The sequence below is a fragment of the Sminthopsis crassicaudata genome, chromosome 4 (assembly GCF_048593235.1).
Source record: "Sminthopsis crassicaudata isolate SCR6 chromosome 4, ASM4859323v1, whole genome shotgun sequence".
NCBI lineage: Eukaryota > Metazoa > Chordata > Mammalia > Dasyuromorphia > Dasyuridae > Sminthopsis > Sminthopsis crassicaudata.
The window spans coordinates 340,075,059-340,094,824 of NC_133620.1; the positions used below are offsets into that span (position 1 = coordinate 340,075,059).

General features: G+C 36.4%; 1 protein-coding gene across 1 annotated transcript in view; it reads right to left on the minus strand.

Moving 5' to 3' along the window:
• MRC2 (mannose receptor C-type 2) overlaps positions 1 to 19,766 on the minus strand; it is a 96,376-nt gene that overhangs the window by 30,789 nt on the left and 45,821 nt on the right. The window contains 5 exon segments of the mRNA XM_074260898.1: positions 1,654 to 1,800; positions 2,409 to 2,522; positions 7,241 to 7,405; positions 7,956 to 8,129; positions 9,449 to 9,856. Of these exon segments, the coding sequence (XP_074116999.1) occupies positions 1,654 to 1,800; positions 2,409 to 2,522; positions 7,241 to 7,405; positions 7,956 to 8,129; positions 9,449 to 9,856 (1,008 nt within the window).

Sequence of the window (19,766 nt, forward strand, 5' to 3'; positions counted from 1 at the left end):
TTTTGCAGATGAAGAAATAAGTGTAAGTGAAATGAAGTTTGAGTGACTTGCCCAGGGTCTCACAGCTAGTGTCTGAAGTCACATTTGAACCCAGAAAGATGAGTCCTCTTGATACCAGGCTTGGTGCTCTGTATACTAGATGCCAGCTCACGCCCCTAGTTTTGGCATCCCAACTCCCACAACAACCCCCAGGCATGTCATTCCACATTTTGAACGACTGTAATGTTATAAAGTTGTTTTTTTCTTTCTTTCTTTTACTGGCAACTGAATTTGAACCCTATCTCTGCCGGGATTAATTGTGCAACCACATACAAATTATTTAACTTTTAGATAGGCAATCAATAAGCTTTTATTAAATGCCCACTATGTGCTTAGCTCTGTCCTAAGTCCTAAGAGGAATATAAAGAAAGCAAAAGATAATCCCTAAACGCAAGAAAAATCTCAATCTAATATGCAGAAAATTATGTACAAACCAGTTATAAACAAGATAAATTGAGGCTGATCAATAGAAAATCAACTTCTTCAAGCCTCAACTACCAACTTTGTAAATTATTTATGGCTCATAGTTCTATTGCTGGGAGAGCACTCTGAAAGTATCTAATCCAAGTCCCTATTTTTACAGATGAGGAAAGTGAGGTTCAATTAAGATAAGTGACTTGAGCTGAGGTAAGAGATAGAGGGGAATTTGAACTACGGACCTCTTATTCTAATGTCTCTGCCCTGTAGACCTTCCAGGTCTTTGTTTTTGCAATTTGTTTTAGTTATTCCCCATTATTAACATCATCACTCACATTTCTAGAGGAGGTTTTCAAAGAACTTTATGCACATAATCTCATTCATGTACTTTTCTATATAGACTTTTAAGAATCCTTAAGACCCTCACAGAAAAGTGACTTCTTCATCCACAGGGCAGGGAAGAGTAGCTGCAGAGCCCAAGTGAAACTTAAGATTTGGGAACATAACTAAGAGTATAGAAGCTCTTACAAGAGAAGGAATAGAGGAAAATAGGACCAGGAGCCCTTATCCCGTGTTGTCCATCTCAATATGTGATTAGCCATTAAATTAGGGAGAAAGATCCTGAGAGGGGAACAATATAGAAAACTATAGAAGGGAGGGTCTAATCACTGAAAAGGAATATGAAGCATCCAATGAGAAAAGGATAGGAAGAGGAGCCAGAAGGGTATGGATGCTGCCATTAGGGAGAGCATTAAGGCTTGACATGAATGAACACTGATAGCATTAGGAAAGAGATCATGAGACCCCTAGATTAATACAGGATTGGAAATCTGTTCTCTAGAAAATATATTGGCTTCTATGCTTGCGTGTATTTGTAGTTTTTTCTTCTGTTTTCTAGTATGAAAATTCTTTTGGAAAAATTCCATTACTAATTGAACCAAGTTAATAATGGATTTTTCCACCCTTGAGACTTGCACAGAATGCTTTTTAATTCATTCATTTATTCAGAGCTGCCCATTGGGGTTGGGTGTGGTAGCTGTCAGCAAGACAGCCAAGCTCCAGAGCCCTCAAGAGGAGAGAACAAGAGCCCAGGGAAGGCAGAGATCAGAGGGTCAGCTGCGGGCACTGGCCCATTACCACCTCGGCCACCCCTGGGAGCTATCCCAGCCCTTTCCTTCCTCTTAAATCCATGCTCACCAGGCTGTAGGGAGGTCTCCACTGTAGCATTGGGCTTTTTCTTACACACATATGGCAGAGCAATACTGCAGTCCCGGTTCTGCCAACCACCAGATGACTCTGTCCGGATCACCCCACAGTTCTCCTCACTGGGGTTGTCTGGCTGATCTATGAGAGAGAGAATGAAACAGCGGTGAGGGAGGGAGGAATGGAAGGGAAGAGAGAGAAGGAAAGGGAAGAAGAGGGGAGAAGAGTAAAGAAAGGAAAAGGAGGGGAAGGAAGGGGGGAAGGAAGTAGATAAGAGGGGAGAGAGAGTGAGCCCCAGGAAGGAAAGAGCTCACCTCTCCACCAACCCCATCACCATCAGACTTCATATCTCCAAGTTAAGGAACAGAGAATGACAGTTTCCCCCAAACCAATTTAGGCCCAATGGCTCATGAATTCTGGAGAATACAGTTAGCTAATTCAATGTTCTAAGGGCATTTTATCCCCTAAACCAACCCGACAGAATCCACACTGCTCTTCCTGCCAATTCCTCCTCCAGGTTGCCTAAACCAGGATCACACAGTTAAAAAGTAGCAGGTTGGATTTGAACTTAACTCTAAGTCCAGCTCTCTATCCACTGTACCACCAACTGCTCATCTAGATCTAGATACCCTTAGGTTATTGCCAACATGGAAGAGAGAATAGAGTGATCTCCCCTGACAGTAAAAGTACTTCCTTTGGCACTTGGGCAATCCTACGTGCCTGATGGATGTGGAAGTCTGAAACCTTACCGCTTTCCCAGTTAAGATACTTGAGGGGAGAGTTATCAGACCACTGCCAGCCACCATTGGTATCCAGATCATTAAGTCCAATCCAGAGGGTAGAACTATAGCCAGTGAGTAGCCCTGGACATAACATCAAAAAAAAAAAAAAAAAGAAATAGAAAGGGAAAAAGAAAAGAGGGGTAGGGGGGAAAAACAGGAATTAATAACAACAAAATTTCCTATTATATACAAGTCACAAATACAAAGACTATACAGAAATAGGAAAAAGATATATCCACCTGGGATAGAAACAATAAAAATAAAATTTATGTTCACAAATGGAAGAAAAATCCAAAAGAAATCCCAAGCACATTATCACCATTATCAGCAATAGCATCATGTATTATTGTTATTTCTGGTCAGCATGGATTGTTCCAAGTTATGGACAACCCCTCCCACCAAGGTCTGTGGACATTGTCCTACATTAGTTCTTCAATTTAGACTTTTAGAGAGTTGTGAGAGAGGTGAGAGGTCAAATAATTTTCCCAGAGTCACACCATGAGCCCTATCCACTATGTCAGGCTGCCTCTCCATATTGTTGCTATTGTTACCTACGCTGTATATTATTTCTAGGTTGCCAACATACTGGAACATTTCCTTTTAGCAAACTACAAAACAATTTATAATTTAAGGCTATATATTTTTTCTGATTTTCTTCTGCTTCATTGTTCATTTTCATGTGTATTATCAGTAAAGTAGGTAAGGTTATATGACAATAGCCTGCTGGTCCTGGAATCAGGAAAGCCTGGGATATAATCTCACCATACTTAATCAAATTCTGGGCACGTCAGTCAACTCCAACCTCAAAAAATTCCTTCTAATTTCTCTACTAAGCTAACATATCCATCTTGCAGATCAAAGGAGATAACATTGGAAAGCCTTTGCATACGTAAAAGCATTATGTAAATGCTAGCCATCGTAACTATTAGAGAGGCAAAGAACAATGGACAGAGAGCTGACCTTGAAGCCAAGAAGACTCAGGCAAGTCCCATGTTTGCATGGCTTGGGATACTGGGCAAATTAACTCATCAATGTGGACAACCCTCTAAAACTATTTAAGCTGAAAAGAAGGTACCAATCTACACTAGAAGATAGAAATTCACTATTATGAATTTCTTGTTCAGTCATTTTCAGCCATATCTGACTATTCTTGATCCCATTTGGAGTTTTCTTGGCAAAAATGCTAAAGTGGTTTGCCATTTCCTTCTCTGATCCATTTTACAGATGAGGAAACTGAGTTTAAATGATTTGCCCAGGGTCACCTAGCTAGTAAATGTCTGAGGCCAGAATTGAAATCAGGGAGAAGAGTTTTCCTGACTCCAGGCCTGGCATTCTAACCACTGTGCCATCTAGCTACCCCATTTCCTATAATAGCAGTTTTCAAATTTTTTGATCTCAAGTTCCTGTCATACTCTTAAAAAAAATTTTGAAGATGGCTCCAAAATAGCTTTTGTTTTATGTGAGTTATATCTATTAATTTCGCCATCTTAGAAAATAGAACAACTTATTATGAAAATGGTATTGGCTTCATAGACCCCCTGAAAGTGTCTTGGAGACCCCATAGATCCCTAGACCACACTTTGAGATCCACTGCCCTATACCACTGAAATCATAAGTACAGTTTCCCCATTATGATTATTATACACAGGTTATGATCTGCATTTGGTAGAGGGAGTTAACATACCATTGAAATCACAGCCCACTAAAGCATTAAGTAAATATATATATATTATATATATATATATATATAGACAGTAGTTATACCTCTGAGGATCTTACCTCTCTTTCCTCTATCAAATTGCTTTCAACAATTCAGTGGTTCTTTTATCTTCCTACATATACTCAAACAAAGGATGTGCTGCAGCCATTTCTTATTAAATTGAGAGACCCCCTTGTTAAATTTTCAACATGAGCATTTACACAACAGAAATATGCAGACTCTACAAATCAGGGCTTGATTTATGTTCTTTTTGATTATCTAAACTTAGGAAACTGTTGGAGAAAATTCTAATACTGAAGATTAAACTTAAAAGTATATGAGGGAGAAGATTCTGGGAAGATGACAGAGTAGGTCAGAAAATTCCAAGCTCTACAGATTTACCCCATAAACAAAATAAAATTGTACCTCAGAGAAAATATAGACCAATGAAAAACAAAACTTGGGACAGAACAGGAGGTCTCCTGGGACAACTCAAAAAAACCTCAAGTAAAGATCCCAGGAATGAGGTTTAACCAGTATGAAGTGTAGACACTTCCAGGCTAGCTTTATAGAAACAGCAAGCAGGGAGCCTTGGGGCTAGCTGGGTTCAGAGGTAGCCTCAACCTGAACCACAGGAATTTTCACTTTCCACTTTCACCAGTCTGAAGAGTTGGGGATCTGAGACCAGGAAGATTGAGGGAACCTCCACTGTGATTCTGAGACATGATCATGGATAAGAAGAAACCAGCACAGCCAGTGAGTGCAAAAGTGGTGGAGCAGGGATGCTGCTGCTTGTAGGCACTTAACAGGAGGGTGAAGTTCTTGTTTTGGTGTTCCAAGTCAGGGGGGAGAGCTAAAGGGAAGCCAGAGGTGCTGAAATGCTTCCCACCTCAGTATTAGAGATGGTTATACTCTCATTAAATTCTTATTTAAAAAAAAGAGTAGGCAAAGAAAAAAATCCATAGAAACTTACTATGGAAATAGAGAAGATTGGGGTTCATTTTCAGAAGACAGTGAAGTAAAAAAAAAAGTGTCTTCTATCCCAAAGAGTAATATTAAATAGTTATCTGCTCAGCAAGAATTTATAGAAAACCTCAAAAAAGACTTTTAAAATCAAATAAGAGAGAATGAGGAAAATCTTTTTAAAAATTAATAAGAACCATCTAAGAATAAATAAGAAAAGAATGAAAATGAAGTCAGAAAATTAGAAAAGAAGATCCAGAGTCTTAAAGAAGAAAATAATTCTTTGAAAATTAGAATAGGGCAAGGAGAAGCCAATGAAGTTATAAGAGACCATGAAATAACAAAACAAAATATAAAGAATGAAAAAATAGAAGAGAAGATAAAACATAAGAAAAACAACAAATCTGGAGAACAGATCAAGAATAATTAGGCTATCTGAAAGCTATGACCAAAAAAAGAATATTGACTTAATAACACAAGACATAATCAAAGAAAATTGTCCTGTAGAAATACAAAGGGAGAAATTAGAAATAGAAAAAAAAATACACCAATCTTTCCTCAAAGAGCTCCTACAAGAAAAACACATGGGAACATTTTTGTTAAATTTTAAAACTCAAAGAGAAAATTTTACAAGAAACAACAAAGAAGGGGCAGCTAGGTAGTACAGTGGATAGAGCACTAGCCCTGAAGTCAGGAGGGCCTGAGTTCAAATCTGATCTCAGACACTTAACACTGCCTGGCTGTGTGACAACAACAACAAAGAAAAAATTGTAATATTTTATATTTATAATTAAAATTGTACAGGCTTTATCAGCAGCTACAATGAAAGACCACAGATCCTGGAATAATAAATAGCAACAACAAAAGATTTTGTAAAAATATTATATCCAGAAAAATTAAGCATAAGATTGAACAACAACAACAACAACAAAAAGGATATTCAATGAATTTACAGATTTTCAAGATTTTATCTTAAGCAAATCAGAGGTCAATAGAAAATTTAATGTATAACAGCCCACATCAAAAATTAATAAAAAAACTAATTTTAAGGGACTCAATAATGACAAATTGTTTTTACACAAGGAAATGTAAACTATATGTTGAAGACTGACATCTGTAATTCAGTAGTCCAAAAGAAAGATGATTGGGGTAGAGCTCAGTATGATCTGACTCTAAAAAGCAAAATCATCTGGGAAAAGGTAAAAATAATAATTATGCTCTCTTATTGAGATGCAGAGGAAGAACCAATACAGAGGCATTAGATGGGGGAGGAGAGCTGATAGTTCTGAAAAACTACTCATGAGTTAAATAGGGAACTAAATAGGGCACATTACAGTCTTTTTTTCCCTTTTTCTATCTTTTTCTATTTTGCTTTTTCTTATTTTGTTTTAGTTTTAAATTTAATTTTTATTTTAATTTAAAATTAAAATTTAAATTTTTAAAAAATATTCACAGAAGATGGAAAGCAAAAGCAATGACAGAAGATAAATATATGAATATGTCACTGTCCTATAAAACTATTATCAAAAGTGCTAAAGCTTAGAATATACTAAAGTTGGGGAGAAACAGGAGAGCAATAAAAATTATTTTGTTTTGTTTTGTTTTAAAGCTATATTTGGGAAAAGAGAAAAATCAAAGAAGGGATAGGAAGACTGTCTTGGGTAGATGACAGAAAAATAACTGACAAAAGAAAGTAGAACTACTTACCTTTTAATTTGCATCTGTTTTCTCTTCCAAAGAGAATAACCTTTCCATTATTCACTCAAAATCAAAAATCTTGAATCCCCACTGATGTGTTTAGTTTTACAAAACCATAGAATACATTGCATCAAAATAATTTTTAAATAAACAGTACAGCAAATTAAGTTACAAAAAAACATCCCAAATGAGCACAACTAGAGGATAGCATACTCACAAAGAAAATATGTGATATGCATGTAAGGAGAAAAAAGCATATGAAGGGTATTTTTTTCCCCCTTAGAGAATTAGTGATTAAACATTTACCAGTATACCCTTATCTGGAATCTTCCAAAGACCCCAAATGCACTTCTCTCCACTGCACCTTAGTTCTTGCCCACCAAAAGTCCTCCTGAACATCCTGTTTGCTGTTCCCCTTCCCCCTCCTGGTCTCACTCACCATTGATGTAGGTTTGCTCATGGATCTCAGTGATGCTCAGTAGGTCAGCTCCCTGCTGCTCACAGCTGGCCCAGGCTTCCCTCCAGGACAATGTAGACTGGAAGTTAAACTGGTAGCAGCTGTTTGTCAGCTGATCCTTGTCCCAAAAAGTCTCACAGTCATTACCTGGAGTAGTAGTTGAGAGGAAGGGAGGGAAGGGAGCTTTGAATAGACACTGTGTAGTACCAAGTGACCATGGTATGAGTACCCCTGGTACTATGTACTAACCCTCAACCTCTGATTCCAAAAATTCTGAACATTTTTTTAAGTTGATAAATACTGATGAGCATATTTCATTCAATACAACTGGATTTTTTGGTAAGCCTATGTATTTTATTTTACATGTTTGTCCTGAGAAGGATCCATAGGCTTTACCCAGACTGTCAGAGGTCTATGGTCAAAAAAAAAAATTTAAGAATTTCTGTTGTTTCAAGTTCCAAAGTTACAAGACACTGTCCAGAGAGATGGTGGTGATGGACACTGACAAGATAGAATAATATCTCTCACAGGCCCCTACAGTTCCACCAGGAAAATCTTTCTCCAATAGTGGTTTCCCAGACCCTCAACTTTTTTCTGCACCCTACCCCTCAACAGACTCCCAGACTCCTTCTAACCTTTCCAGCCCTCATTGATTACTCCCCTCAGTCCTTTTCCTCCCGGGCGAAGCAGCACTCACTCTTGATGGGGCAGAAGCCCCACCGCTCGTCCTTGCCGTAATCCTGGGTGGTGGCGCACCAGAGGTGCCCATCTTCTCGGCCAGTACTGGTGCACCCATGGAACCACTGATTGTCATATTTGAAGGGAATGGTGCAAGGCTTCCCATGGGAATTTCCTTGTATCGTATAGATCTCTGTAGGGGGAGGGGGAGGACAGAGGGGCCAAAACAATCATTATTAGGGCACCAAAATAATTTCCTACACTCCCACAGGTGGAGTTGGGGCTGTCAGTGAGCAACCCATTGCCTGCCCTCAGCTCTCCATCACATCACAACTAGGAACACTGGATGGCTAAGAGTGGTGGGAAAGAAGTGGGGTGGGGGGAGAAAAAAGATCTGCTTTTCCCAGTATTCTTCCCCAATTTCCACATGCTTGAGGAACACTAGCAGAGACAGGGAAGGAACTAAAAGGATCTGACTCTGCTCCCCAAAGAGCTTGTATATATACATGCGTGTGAGGGGGGGAGAGGGTCAAGATGAGAGATGCCTGAAAGGTAACTCCTTTCAAGCCTTTTTACCCTGGGGACCCATTTTCTCTTATTACATCCTTCCCCCAACTTCACCAACCAGGGCACCTATTTCAGAACCCAGGTAAGACAGTCTTCCAAGAAAGGAATGAGGAGGACGATTGCCTAGTGGGAAGAGTTCTGGTACTCAGGCCACCCAGATTCATCTCTGCCACTAACTCAATGTGTTAGCTAACAAGCCTGGTCCTCCATTTATTCATCTGTAAAATGGAGATGAAACTGGCTTTGTTTAACCACATAGGAAAGAATAAAATAAGATGGATATAAAAAATACTTTGGAAAAAGCAGCATAGCATAGCAGAAAGAATGCTTAAATTGGATTAATTCTCAACTCAGGATATTATCTGAGTGATCCTGAGCTAATTGCTTAATCTTTCTAAGTTATGATTCCCTCAAATGAAAAATGGGAATAATAATAGTACCTAGAGTAGTAGCAACAGAGCACCAGATCTAGAGTCAGGAAGACCAGAGTTCAAGTACATCCTCAGACACTTCCTAGCTGTGTGACTTGGGCAAAACACTTAACCCTACTTAACCTCCGTTTTCTCATCTGTAAAATGAACTGGAGAAGAAAATGGTGAACCAGTTCAGTATCTTTGCAAGGAAACCTTAAATGGGGTCATGAAGGATGAATATGACTAAAATGCTTCGACAACAACAATATAGGATTGTTGTGAAGATCAAATGAGACAGCATATGAAAAAAACCGCTTTGCTACCTTTAGAGTGCTATATAAATGTGAATTATTATTATTTGGGAAATAAGTATAAAGTGCTACTTAGGGAACATTTTACTAGAAGAAGGCCCACAGCACCAGGAGGAATAATCTTCACTCAAAGGGCTTTTCCAGTTGGCTCCCACCTCAGGGCCTGCTCGCACCTGTCCACACACTCTTTGGGATGTGCTACCCTTCCCGGCCCCCCTCACCATAGTAGGGTACAGAACACAGATCCTCATCACTTCCGTAGATGCGCCATTGGTTGCCTCTTGTCTGGTCTCCACGATCAGAAACGATGGTCTTGGAGGTGTTCCCCGTCTGGCCCCCCAGATACAAAGAGAGCTGGTCCCCCAGGGTCCGGCAGTACCAGCGCAGGCTCAAGGCCTCTCGGTCACACTCGTAGGTGCCCAGAGATGGGACTGTGGTTGTATTGGTCCCAGGCCAGGCTGTGCCCAGGCACTGCATGGTGCCCAAGTTAAAGAGACGGTTGCGAGAGACCCATTTCCATTGTTGGGCAGGTAGGCTGGTATTACAGACTGGTGTGACCTTAACCTGTACTTCCTGGGCCTCCAAACAACCCTGTAGCTCATGAGTGAAGATCAGGAAGATATTGGGCTCTGGAAAAGAAAGCAGAAAATGAGGCAATAAAAATCCTGTTTATTAATCCCCATTGACATCATTCTATGACTTTGTCTATGAAAGAATTTCTTAATTGACTTCTCAGCCTCTTCTCTTTCTTTCTCTCTCTTCTCTATTCCACCTTACACAACATTCACAGACATCCATAAGTACTGCTTTCATCAGGACACTCCCCTGCTCCAAATCCCAGGATGTCATAGAAAGGGAGATAAGATTGAGAGTAAGGAGGCCTGGGTTAAAATAGTCATTGTGCCATTTACAAAACAGTGTGACTTTGAAAAAGTCATTTTTTCTCCTCATTTGTAAGATGAAAAGGTTTGAACAAATTGCAGCCTCTGCATATAATGTAATATTATTGCACCATAAGAAATGAACATAAATTCAAATTCAAAAAATTCAGAAACCACAAGAAGACTTAATATGAAACAATGCTGAATGAAGAAAACAATATACACAATGGCTCAAATAATATAAATGAAAACAACTAAAAAGGCAGCTGGACTCAGATTAATCACAATAAACAAGTTTAGTCCTGGAGAACCAAACACACATTCATAATGAAATGGAAAATATTGCTTATACAATCAAACATGGTTGCTTTGTCAATTTTGCTTAAATGTTTTTGGTTTTTTTGTTTAATAGAGTAGTATATAGGAAGGTAACTGATGATCAATTCCAAGAACCTGATTAGTTTAAAAAATGTATATACATATATATATATATATATATATATATATATATATATATATATATATATATATATATATATATATATATATATATATATATTTTTTTTTTTTTAATGAATTCTGGGGAAGAGGTGTGATTTAGATTGGGTAATCTCTAAATCTCTTTCAACTCTGGTATTCTGTGATATAAGATCACCTTTCCTTGAGACTTTGGCACCAATATAGAAGTCAGGGTTTGAATAACTACAAACTCTAATATCCTTTTCTTCGGTCCTCAAACAGTATTCATTGGATAGGACTATGCAGACCACTTAGGAGAGTGACCTCAGTAGCCAGACCTCATCCTGGCTGTGTTTTGTCCCTCAGTCTCACATTCCTTTTCTTGTCTCATCCTACAAACCACAACTGACTGCCCAAGGCCTTCTCCAGGGACTTGTTTTGAAGTCAAAAGTTCCTTCAAGGTCAATGATGGATTAATGGAAAATGTCTCTCTGCAGGGGGTAGGGAAAGGGCCTGAGATCAAAAAAAGGGAAAAATACTAGCTGCTTCCAGAGAACCTTCCCAGAGATAAAACTGGACATTTTAGACTGGGGCTCCAAGGACGTCAGCATCAAAACCACTTCCCTCCTCCTCCTCCCCTCCCCAGAGGATCTATGACTCCAATCTGATTGCTCCATATGATAAAATATAGATGTGGCTTTCTGAGTATGACAGTATTCAATTCAAAAAAACAATTGACTTGTGGTTAAGATAGCAAGATGAGAGGTCACAGAAAAGCCTGGCTGCCCACAAAAACTGCAGAAATTATCTGAAGAGGATTTTTAAAAGCATATAAAATGAATTCATTAGAGGAGTATTCAAATAATGAGGGTAAAATGAGAGGAACAAGCATCCAATGACCCTTACTCTTATCTGAACCAGATAAAGGAAGGTCCAATACACACTATCAAGTAAATTCCTTCTCTTTGTCCATCCTCCTCCTCTTTTTCTTCTCCTTCATTGTTGTTTTTCTCTTAAGAGGGGGTGGGGGAAGTCAGAAGTAAATGCAGAAAAAAATATAAGAAAAAGGATATATGATATATGACAAAGGAAAATATTCAATCTACAATCATAATGATTATAAATGGGATAAGTTTATCCACAAAATAGATGGTGGTAGCAGATGGATTAGAAAATAGAACCCAACAATATTCTAAGAAATCCATTTGAAATATAAAGATTTCGCAGAGAGTTAAAATGAAGGTCTTGAACAGAATTTATGCACTAAATGATTTTTAAAAAGCAAGAGATAAAAATCATGATTTTAAATAAGGTATGATTAAAAGAGACAATTGTATTATGCTAAAGAGTATTATAAATAATGAAATAATATAAATATTTAATATAAAAATGTAATAAATGGCATAATATCTAAATACTTGAAATTTTTTCTTAAAAGGGGAAATAAACAGCAAAACCCCGGTAGTTAAGAAGCTTAATATTTCCCTTTTAGACCTTGACAAATCTAAAAAGAATATAAAAAAATTTTAAAAATAATTATAAGGATCTGTATAGAATTGTTTAAAAGTAAGAATGGGGGCAGCTAGGTAGTGCAGTTGGTAGACCACCAGCCCTGAATTCAGGAGGACCTGAGTTCAAATTTGATCTCAGACACTTAAGATTTCCTAGCTGTGTGACCCTGGGCATGTCACTTACCCCTAAATTGCCTCAGGGGGGAAAAAGTGAGAATGAATCACAGGTAATTACTAAATAAGAATAGGAGGGTATAGACATATTTCTTGGCTGTGCATGACACTTTTACAAAAATCAATCATGTGCCAAGGCAAAATCCTTTTACAAACAATATAAAAAAGGGAAAATATTAAATACATCTTGGCCACAATGCAAAATATATATATATACTCAGTAAAGATTATTTGAAGAAAAGATTCAAACGTAAATGGAGACAAAGTAATTTAGTCCTAAAGAACCGATGAATCAAAGAATAAATCATGCAAAAATAACTAATTTCCTTAAGGAAAAGAACAACAATGAAACAATATATCAAAACTTGCATTTCAGCCAAAATAATCCTTAGAGAAAATTCTAAATCTTTAAACACTTTCATCAATAGAAGAGAGAAAAAAACCGAATTGATCATAAATTAAGATAATTAGAAAAGCTCAACAAATCAAAAAACCCAAGTACCAAAAAATAAACATTTTGAAATCAGAGAAGAGATAAAATTAAAAAAAAAAAAAAAACATTGAAATTATAAATAAAACCAGAAGCTGGAGTTTTTTGAAGGAAAAAAAAACTAATAAAATAGGTAAATTATTAGCTAATCTAGCTTTTTTTTTAGAAGGCAAATTGCCAATATCAAACACCACTAAAAAACAAAAACAAAATACAATCTCATAATATTGTTTATTTACTAATATTTTCTTTGGATATTTTTGCAGTGATTACCATTTGTCTATAGCTAAGACAGCCCTTTCAGAAGAAACCAAAAAAAAAAAATTTCCATTTATTCCATTATAGAATGTACAAAATGTGTGGGAGTCCAGCTAGCAAGACATACTCAGAAATTATACAAGCTATTCAACCACAAAGCACTCATTACAGAAATATAAATTTAAATAATTACAGATTTTAATTGTTCATGGTTGAGCTATGCTGATATAATAAAAATGAAAACACTATCTAAATTAACTTATATATTAAGTCCCATACTAATCAAGAAACCAGAGAGTTCTTTTGTTAAACCAGAAAAAAAAATAATAAAATTGAACTGGAGACAAAAGTTCAATAATCTGGGAAAATAATGGGGAAAATTGGGAAAGAGGGACTAGCAGTTCAAGATTTCAAGTTATATTTAAAAAGTGGTAATCATAATAAATCTTTGGTACTGGTTAAAAAATAGAAATGTTGATCAGTGAAACAGATTGGGGATGCTAGACCCAGAAGCAATTGAATAGAATAGCATAATATTAAATAAATCCAAGATATCTAACCATTCCACAAAAACAGCTGGGAAAATTGGAAAGCAGTCTAGGAGAAATTAGGTTTAGTCCAACATCTCACCCCATATGCTACAATAAACTCCAAAAAGATACCTGACCTAGATATATTTGGAATTCCTGTTTCATAGGCAACAAACTTCCTTTCATCCTAAATCTATTCCTTTCTTACTCCTCCCATCTTTAGCAATCAGTGAAACCTGACTTCTTCCTTATGACAAACTCCCTGGCCACTCTTTCTAGTATCTGCTGCACTCTTCATTCAATTCCCCTGGGCTCACTGGTCAAGGAAAGAGATTTGGAATACTCTTTGTTCTTCATTGTCACTTCCAGGCTCCCTGGTCCTATCACTCCAATTTTTCCTCTTTTTACATTTATGAAATTCACATTTGCTATTCTTGTATAGTTGTTTCAGTTTTGTCTAATTCTTCTTGGCCTAATTTGGGGGTTTTTTTTAGCAAAGATACTGGAACCGTTTGCCATTTCCTTCTCTAAAACATTTTATAAACGAAGAAACTGAGACAAATAGGGTTAAGTGACTTGCCCAGGGTCACACAGCTAAGTGTCTAAATTCAGATTTGTACTAAGGAAGAGCAGTCTTCCTGACTTAAAGCTCTGCACTATCCACTATGCTATCTAGTTGTCCTAAAATTTATATCTACCATTCCAATCAAAATCTGGTAACTGGTTTTTTTTTCTAAATTATTCCCCTTCCTTCCTCAATGAGTTTGATTCCCAGCTCACAAGTTTTCTCTTCTCTGCTACTCCTGCCTTTATATTAGAGGACCTCAACATAAACATAGACTGTTCTTCAAAGACTTTAATTCAGTTTCTCAACCTAGTTACTTCCCACAGCTTACTTTTCCACTCTACCTCAGCCACATACAGAATTATACCCTAGATGGCTTGCCATCACCCATAAATGTACCATCTCCATGTTCAAGAATTTCAAATTTTCCTTACCTAACCAAATCCACTGGTTCTCTGCCTTCCCTTACCAAACCCCACTCCTAGTCCATGCCATAATCTCCAATTCTTTGTTCTCTTAATTCTCTCTCATGCCCTCTTTCATGAATTGACCCCTTTCCTTTTTTTCTCCTCTTGACCCTTTGGTAAATCAGCTCAACCCTACACTGTTTTATTGTCTTGAGTCCCTTGTCACCTTATCTATACCCATCAAGGCTTAGCCTTAGATCGCTCCCACCATCTGCTGCCACCAAGCTGCTGAATAAAAGTGGAGAAAATTATGCAATCATTCTGACTGGATCTAAAAATGTATATTACACAGCTCCACTACCATTACGCAATCCTTCCACACCTCCCTTATCAATTCACTATCCCACTCTCCACAGCTGTTCTTCCAAACCTTTTTATCCCTCTTCAAACTTCCCATGGCTCCCACTACCACCCTCCCAGATGAAAAATTTGCCTCACATTTTACAGAAAAAAATAAATCAAAACTATTTGCTGTGAATTCTCCCTTCTCCCCTCTTTCCTCAGCTCACATTCCTCAAATGTAGCACAGTGGATAGAGTGCTAGGATTGGACTCAGGAAGACTTAAATTCAAATCTGGTCTCTAGCTCTGTGACTAGACAAATGACTTCAATTCTGTTTGCCTCAGTTTCTTCACCTGTAAATTAGGAATAATAGTAGCATCTTTTTTTAGAGTTATTGAAAGGACCAAATGAGATGATTATTGTAAAGCACTTAGCACAGTCCTGGCACATGGTAATTTTTTTTTGCCATTCTCTCTTCCTTTTACTTATTTCACACAAAGAGAAAGCCTTACTAAAGTTAATACTTCTACCTTTATAAGCAACCCCATTGCATCCTATTTTTCTCAACAAATTGTACGGTCTGTCATCCCTTCTTTATCTCTCCTTGTCTACCTCCCTATTGCCCACAAACATACCCATGTCTCACCTATTCTCAGAAAATCCTTATTTGTTCCTTCCATCTCAATAATTATCATCCTATATCTTTTTTGTCCTTTGTGGATAAATTCCCCGGAAAGATCATCTATAATAAATCCTCTACTTTCTCTCTTCTCATTCCCCTCTTAAAACTTTTAATTCAAGCTATCCAACTGTGCATACCCTTTGACCCAGCAGTGTTATTACTGGGCTTATATCCCAAAGAGATCTTAAAGAAGAGAAAGGGACCTGTATGTGCAAGAATGTTTGTGGCAGCCCTCTTTGTGGTGGCCAGAAACTGGAAACTACGTGGATGCCCATCAATTGGAGAATGGCTGAATAAATTGTGGTATATGAATGTTATGGAATATTACTGTTCTGTAAGAAACGACCAACAGGATGATTTCAGAAAGGTCTGGAGAGACTTACATGAATTGATGCTGAGTGAAATGAGCAGGATCAGGAGATCATTGTACACTTCAACAACAATACTATATGATGATCAATTCTGATGGATGTGGCCATTTTCAACAATGAGATGAATCAAATGAGTTCCAATAGAGCTGTAATGAACTGAACCAGCTACACCCAGCGAAAGAACGCTGGGAGATGAGTGTGAACCACTACATAGAATTCCCAGTCCCTCTATTTTTGTCCACCTGCATTTTTTATTTCCTTCACAGGCTAATTGTACACTATTTTAAACATGTATACATATATTTTATTTAATTTATACTTTTAACATATTTAACATGTATTGGTCGACCTGCCATCTGGGGGGGAGGAAGAAGGGGAAAAATTAGAACAAAAAGTTTGGCAATTGTCAATGTTGTAAAATTACCCATGCATATATCTGGTAAATAAAAACTATTAAATAAAAAAAAACATAATTCAGCATCAGCCTTTGCATTCCACTGAAATTGGTCTTAAACAATAAATTCAACAATCTTTTTTCAGTTTTCGTACTTCTTGATTTCTCTGCAGTATTTGAAATGTTTAAGATGTGAGGTTGGAGATCAACAGAAGAAAAGGCAAGTTAGATAGCTTTGAGAATCATCAGCATAGAGATGGTAAATATTCAAGTTTTCTGATATTTGTCAAGTTCATAGTATTATGAAAAATGCTTCAAATACTTACTAATAAGAGAAATGCAAATAAAAAAGTCTGAAGTTTTACTATACACTCATCAGGTTGATAAAGATAATAAAAAGGGGATATGACAATTGTCAAGGACAATAGATTCATTGTTGTTTGAATTGGTACAGCTATTCTAGAATGCAATTTGGAATTATACCCCAAAAGGTTGATAAAGATAATAGGCAGGGAAATAGCAATAGTTTTAGGGACAACAGATGCATTGTTGGTGGAGCTTTGAATTGGTACAGCTGTTCTAGCAAGCAATTTGGAACTATACCCCAAAAGTGACTACACTGCACATACTCTTCAACCTAGGGATAAAACTACTAGACAAATACAAAGAAAGAGGGAAATAATGCATGTATTTATAGCAACACTTTTTATTGTAGCAAAAAAAAACTGGAAACAAAATAGGTTCTTATCAATTAGGAATTGGCTAAACCAATTTTATATGTAAATGTACTGTGGTGTTATTGTGCTTTAAAAAATCTGAAAGGGGATGATGCAGAGAAACTTGGAAATCTGTATAAGCTGATGCAGAGAGAACAATAATATATTGTTATAATAAGAAGAACAATTTATGATTTTAATACATTGTAAAGGAAAACAATTGTGAAAGATTTAAGATTGATGTAATAACCAGTAAAAACTCCAAAAAATTCATATTAGAACATCTTACTAACCTTTTGGTGAAGAGATGATGCATTTAGAGGCACAGAATGAAATGTACATTTTTAGACATAGTAATGTGTGAATTTGTTTTTCTCATCTATGCTTATTTGTTAGAACAGAGGGTTTGAAAAAAAAGATATGATCAAAAACTTTTAAAAAATACTTAAATAATATAAAAAAAAAGAAAAAGAACAGAGGGTTTGGGGGGAAGATTGGGGTCGAGGAAAATTGAGGAATGAGAGTGAAACTAAAAAAAGAAGAAAAGAACATTGATGGATAATTTAAAAAATAAACAGAAGAGGAGTTCAAAAGGGAACTCAGATAAGTAGCAAAGTAGCAACCATGTTAAATTTAAAATATTGAACAAAAGAAGGAGAGGAAGGAGGAGGAGGAGAAAGAGAAGGAAAAGGAAAACAAGAATAACAACAACAAGAAGAAGAAATAATTATACACATTAGAGATTCAAAGTTTCAGGAGGGATTTCTGGTTTTTGTATAGGGAAATGTTAATTCTTGCTCATGTTTGTCAAGTTCATAATAATAAATAGGACATTTTTAAAAAGCATTTATTAAGCATCTACAAAGTACAAGACATTGAGCTAAGTGCTTAGAATACAAAGACAAAAGGAAAAACAGTTCTTGTTTAATATTTTATTGTCAAATACCAATATGTAAATAAGAATATACAAGATAATTTTAAGAAGAAGAGACCAGTGACAAGGCTTTCCCTAATAATTGTGATAAAAGAAAGATCAGGATCAGGGCAGGATTAAATCAGAGGTATAATATTTAAGTTCTTACTATAAATAAGTATCTGCTAAATTCTGGGATTGACACAAAGTAGCTATAGAAGTGGGTTGTCTCAGAAGGATCTAGGAGGACAACCTCTCAGACGACCACTCCAACTAGATCCCAACAATTTCATTCATGAACATTTACTAAGTATTGCATATGGTGCTGGGCAGTCATCTATTATGGAATGAGAGAGGCAGATTTTTATTTCCAACTCTGATACTAGCCATGTGACTATAGAAGTAACCCCATGGACAAGTCATTTAATACCCCAGTCCCCCAAATTCCATTTTGCCATCTGCACAATAAGAATACACGTTAATCCTTCCACGTTATGACTTTCCCCATAATAGTTTCAAAATATCACAGATCAGCATAAGAAATTAAAGGGAATTGGCTAAGATAAAGGAAAAAGTGATAAATGTTGGAGGGCATGTGGGAAAACTTGGACACTAATGCATTGTCAGTCAAGTTGTAAAATAATCCAGCCATTCTGGAGAGCAATTTGGAACTATGCCCAAAGGACCATAAAACTGGGCATACCCTTTGATCTAGCAATGCTACAACTGGATCTATATCTCAAGGAAATTATAAAGGACAGAAAAGGACCCACATGTGCAAGAAGTATTTATAGCAGCTCTTTTTGTGGTGGTAAAGAATTGGAAAATGAGTAGATGCTCATCAATTAGGGAATGGCTGAATAAGTTATCGTATATTGTATATGAAATTAATGGAATATTATTGTTCTAAAAAATGATGAACAAGTTGATTATAGAAAGGCCTGGAAAAATTTATACAAACTTATGCTGAGAGAAACAAGCAGAACCAGGAATATAATGTACACAGTAACAGAAAGATTGTGTGATGATCAACTATAAAAGGCTTGGTTCTTCTCAGTGATTCAGTGATCCAAGGAAATCCCAATAAATTTTTAACAGAAAACTCTATCTGCATACAGAGAGAAAGAACTATGAAGAATGAATGTAAATCAACACATGCTATGTTCACTTTTTTTCTGCTTTTTTTTTTCCTCTTGTGGTTTTTCCCTTTTGTTCTGATTTTTCTCTCCCACCCAACATGATTCATAAAGAAATGTGCATTTAAAATATAACCAGAAAAGAAGAGAACAATAAAAATGATATTTAAAATTTTAAATGGAAACTTTAAAGGAGTTTTGTGTAAGCAGCAAATGACACACAAAGACCAATAGAAAACGTGGAAAAAATTTAGAAATCTAAGAAATGGATAAAATATATGTATAGTACTACATAATTTCAACAAATTTTATCTTTTAATGTCATAATAACTCAGGTTTCTTAATCGGGTATAAAGGGAAGACCAAAAAGTTTTATGTAGATTTTCTAAATCACAGGAGTACCATGTCTCTAACGTCCATGAGATGGAAAAGATTCTGTAATAACCTTTGCAATCTGTACCTCAAAGGGGTGTTATGAAAAAAAGCATTTGGAAAACCTTAAGACACTACAACAGGGTGTTTTTTTTTTTTAAGAAAAAAGTGTTTAAAAATTAGAAGGGAAGTAACAAATTAGGAAAATATTTTTACAGTTAAAGATTCTGATAAAGGCCTCATTTCCAAAATATATAGAGAACTGACTCTAATTTATAAGAAATCAAACCATTCTCCAATTGATTAGTGGTCAAAGGATATGAACAGACAATTTTCAG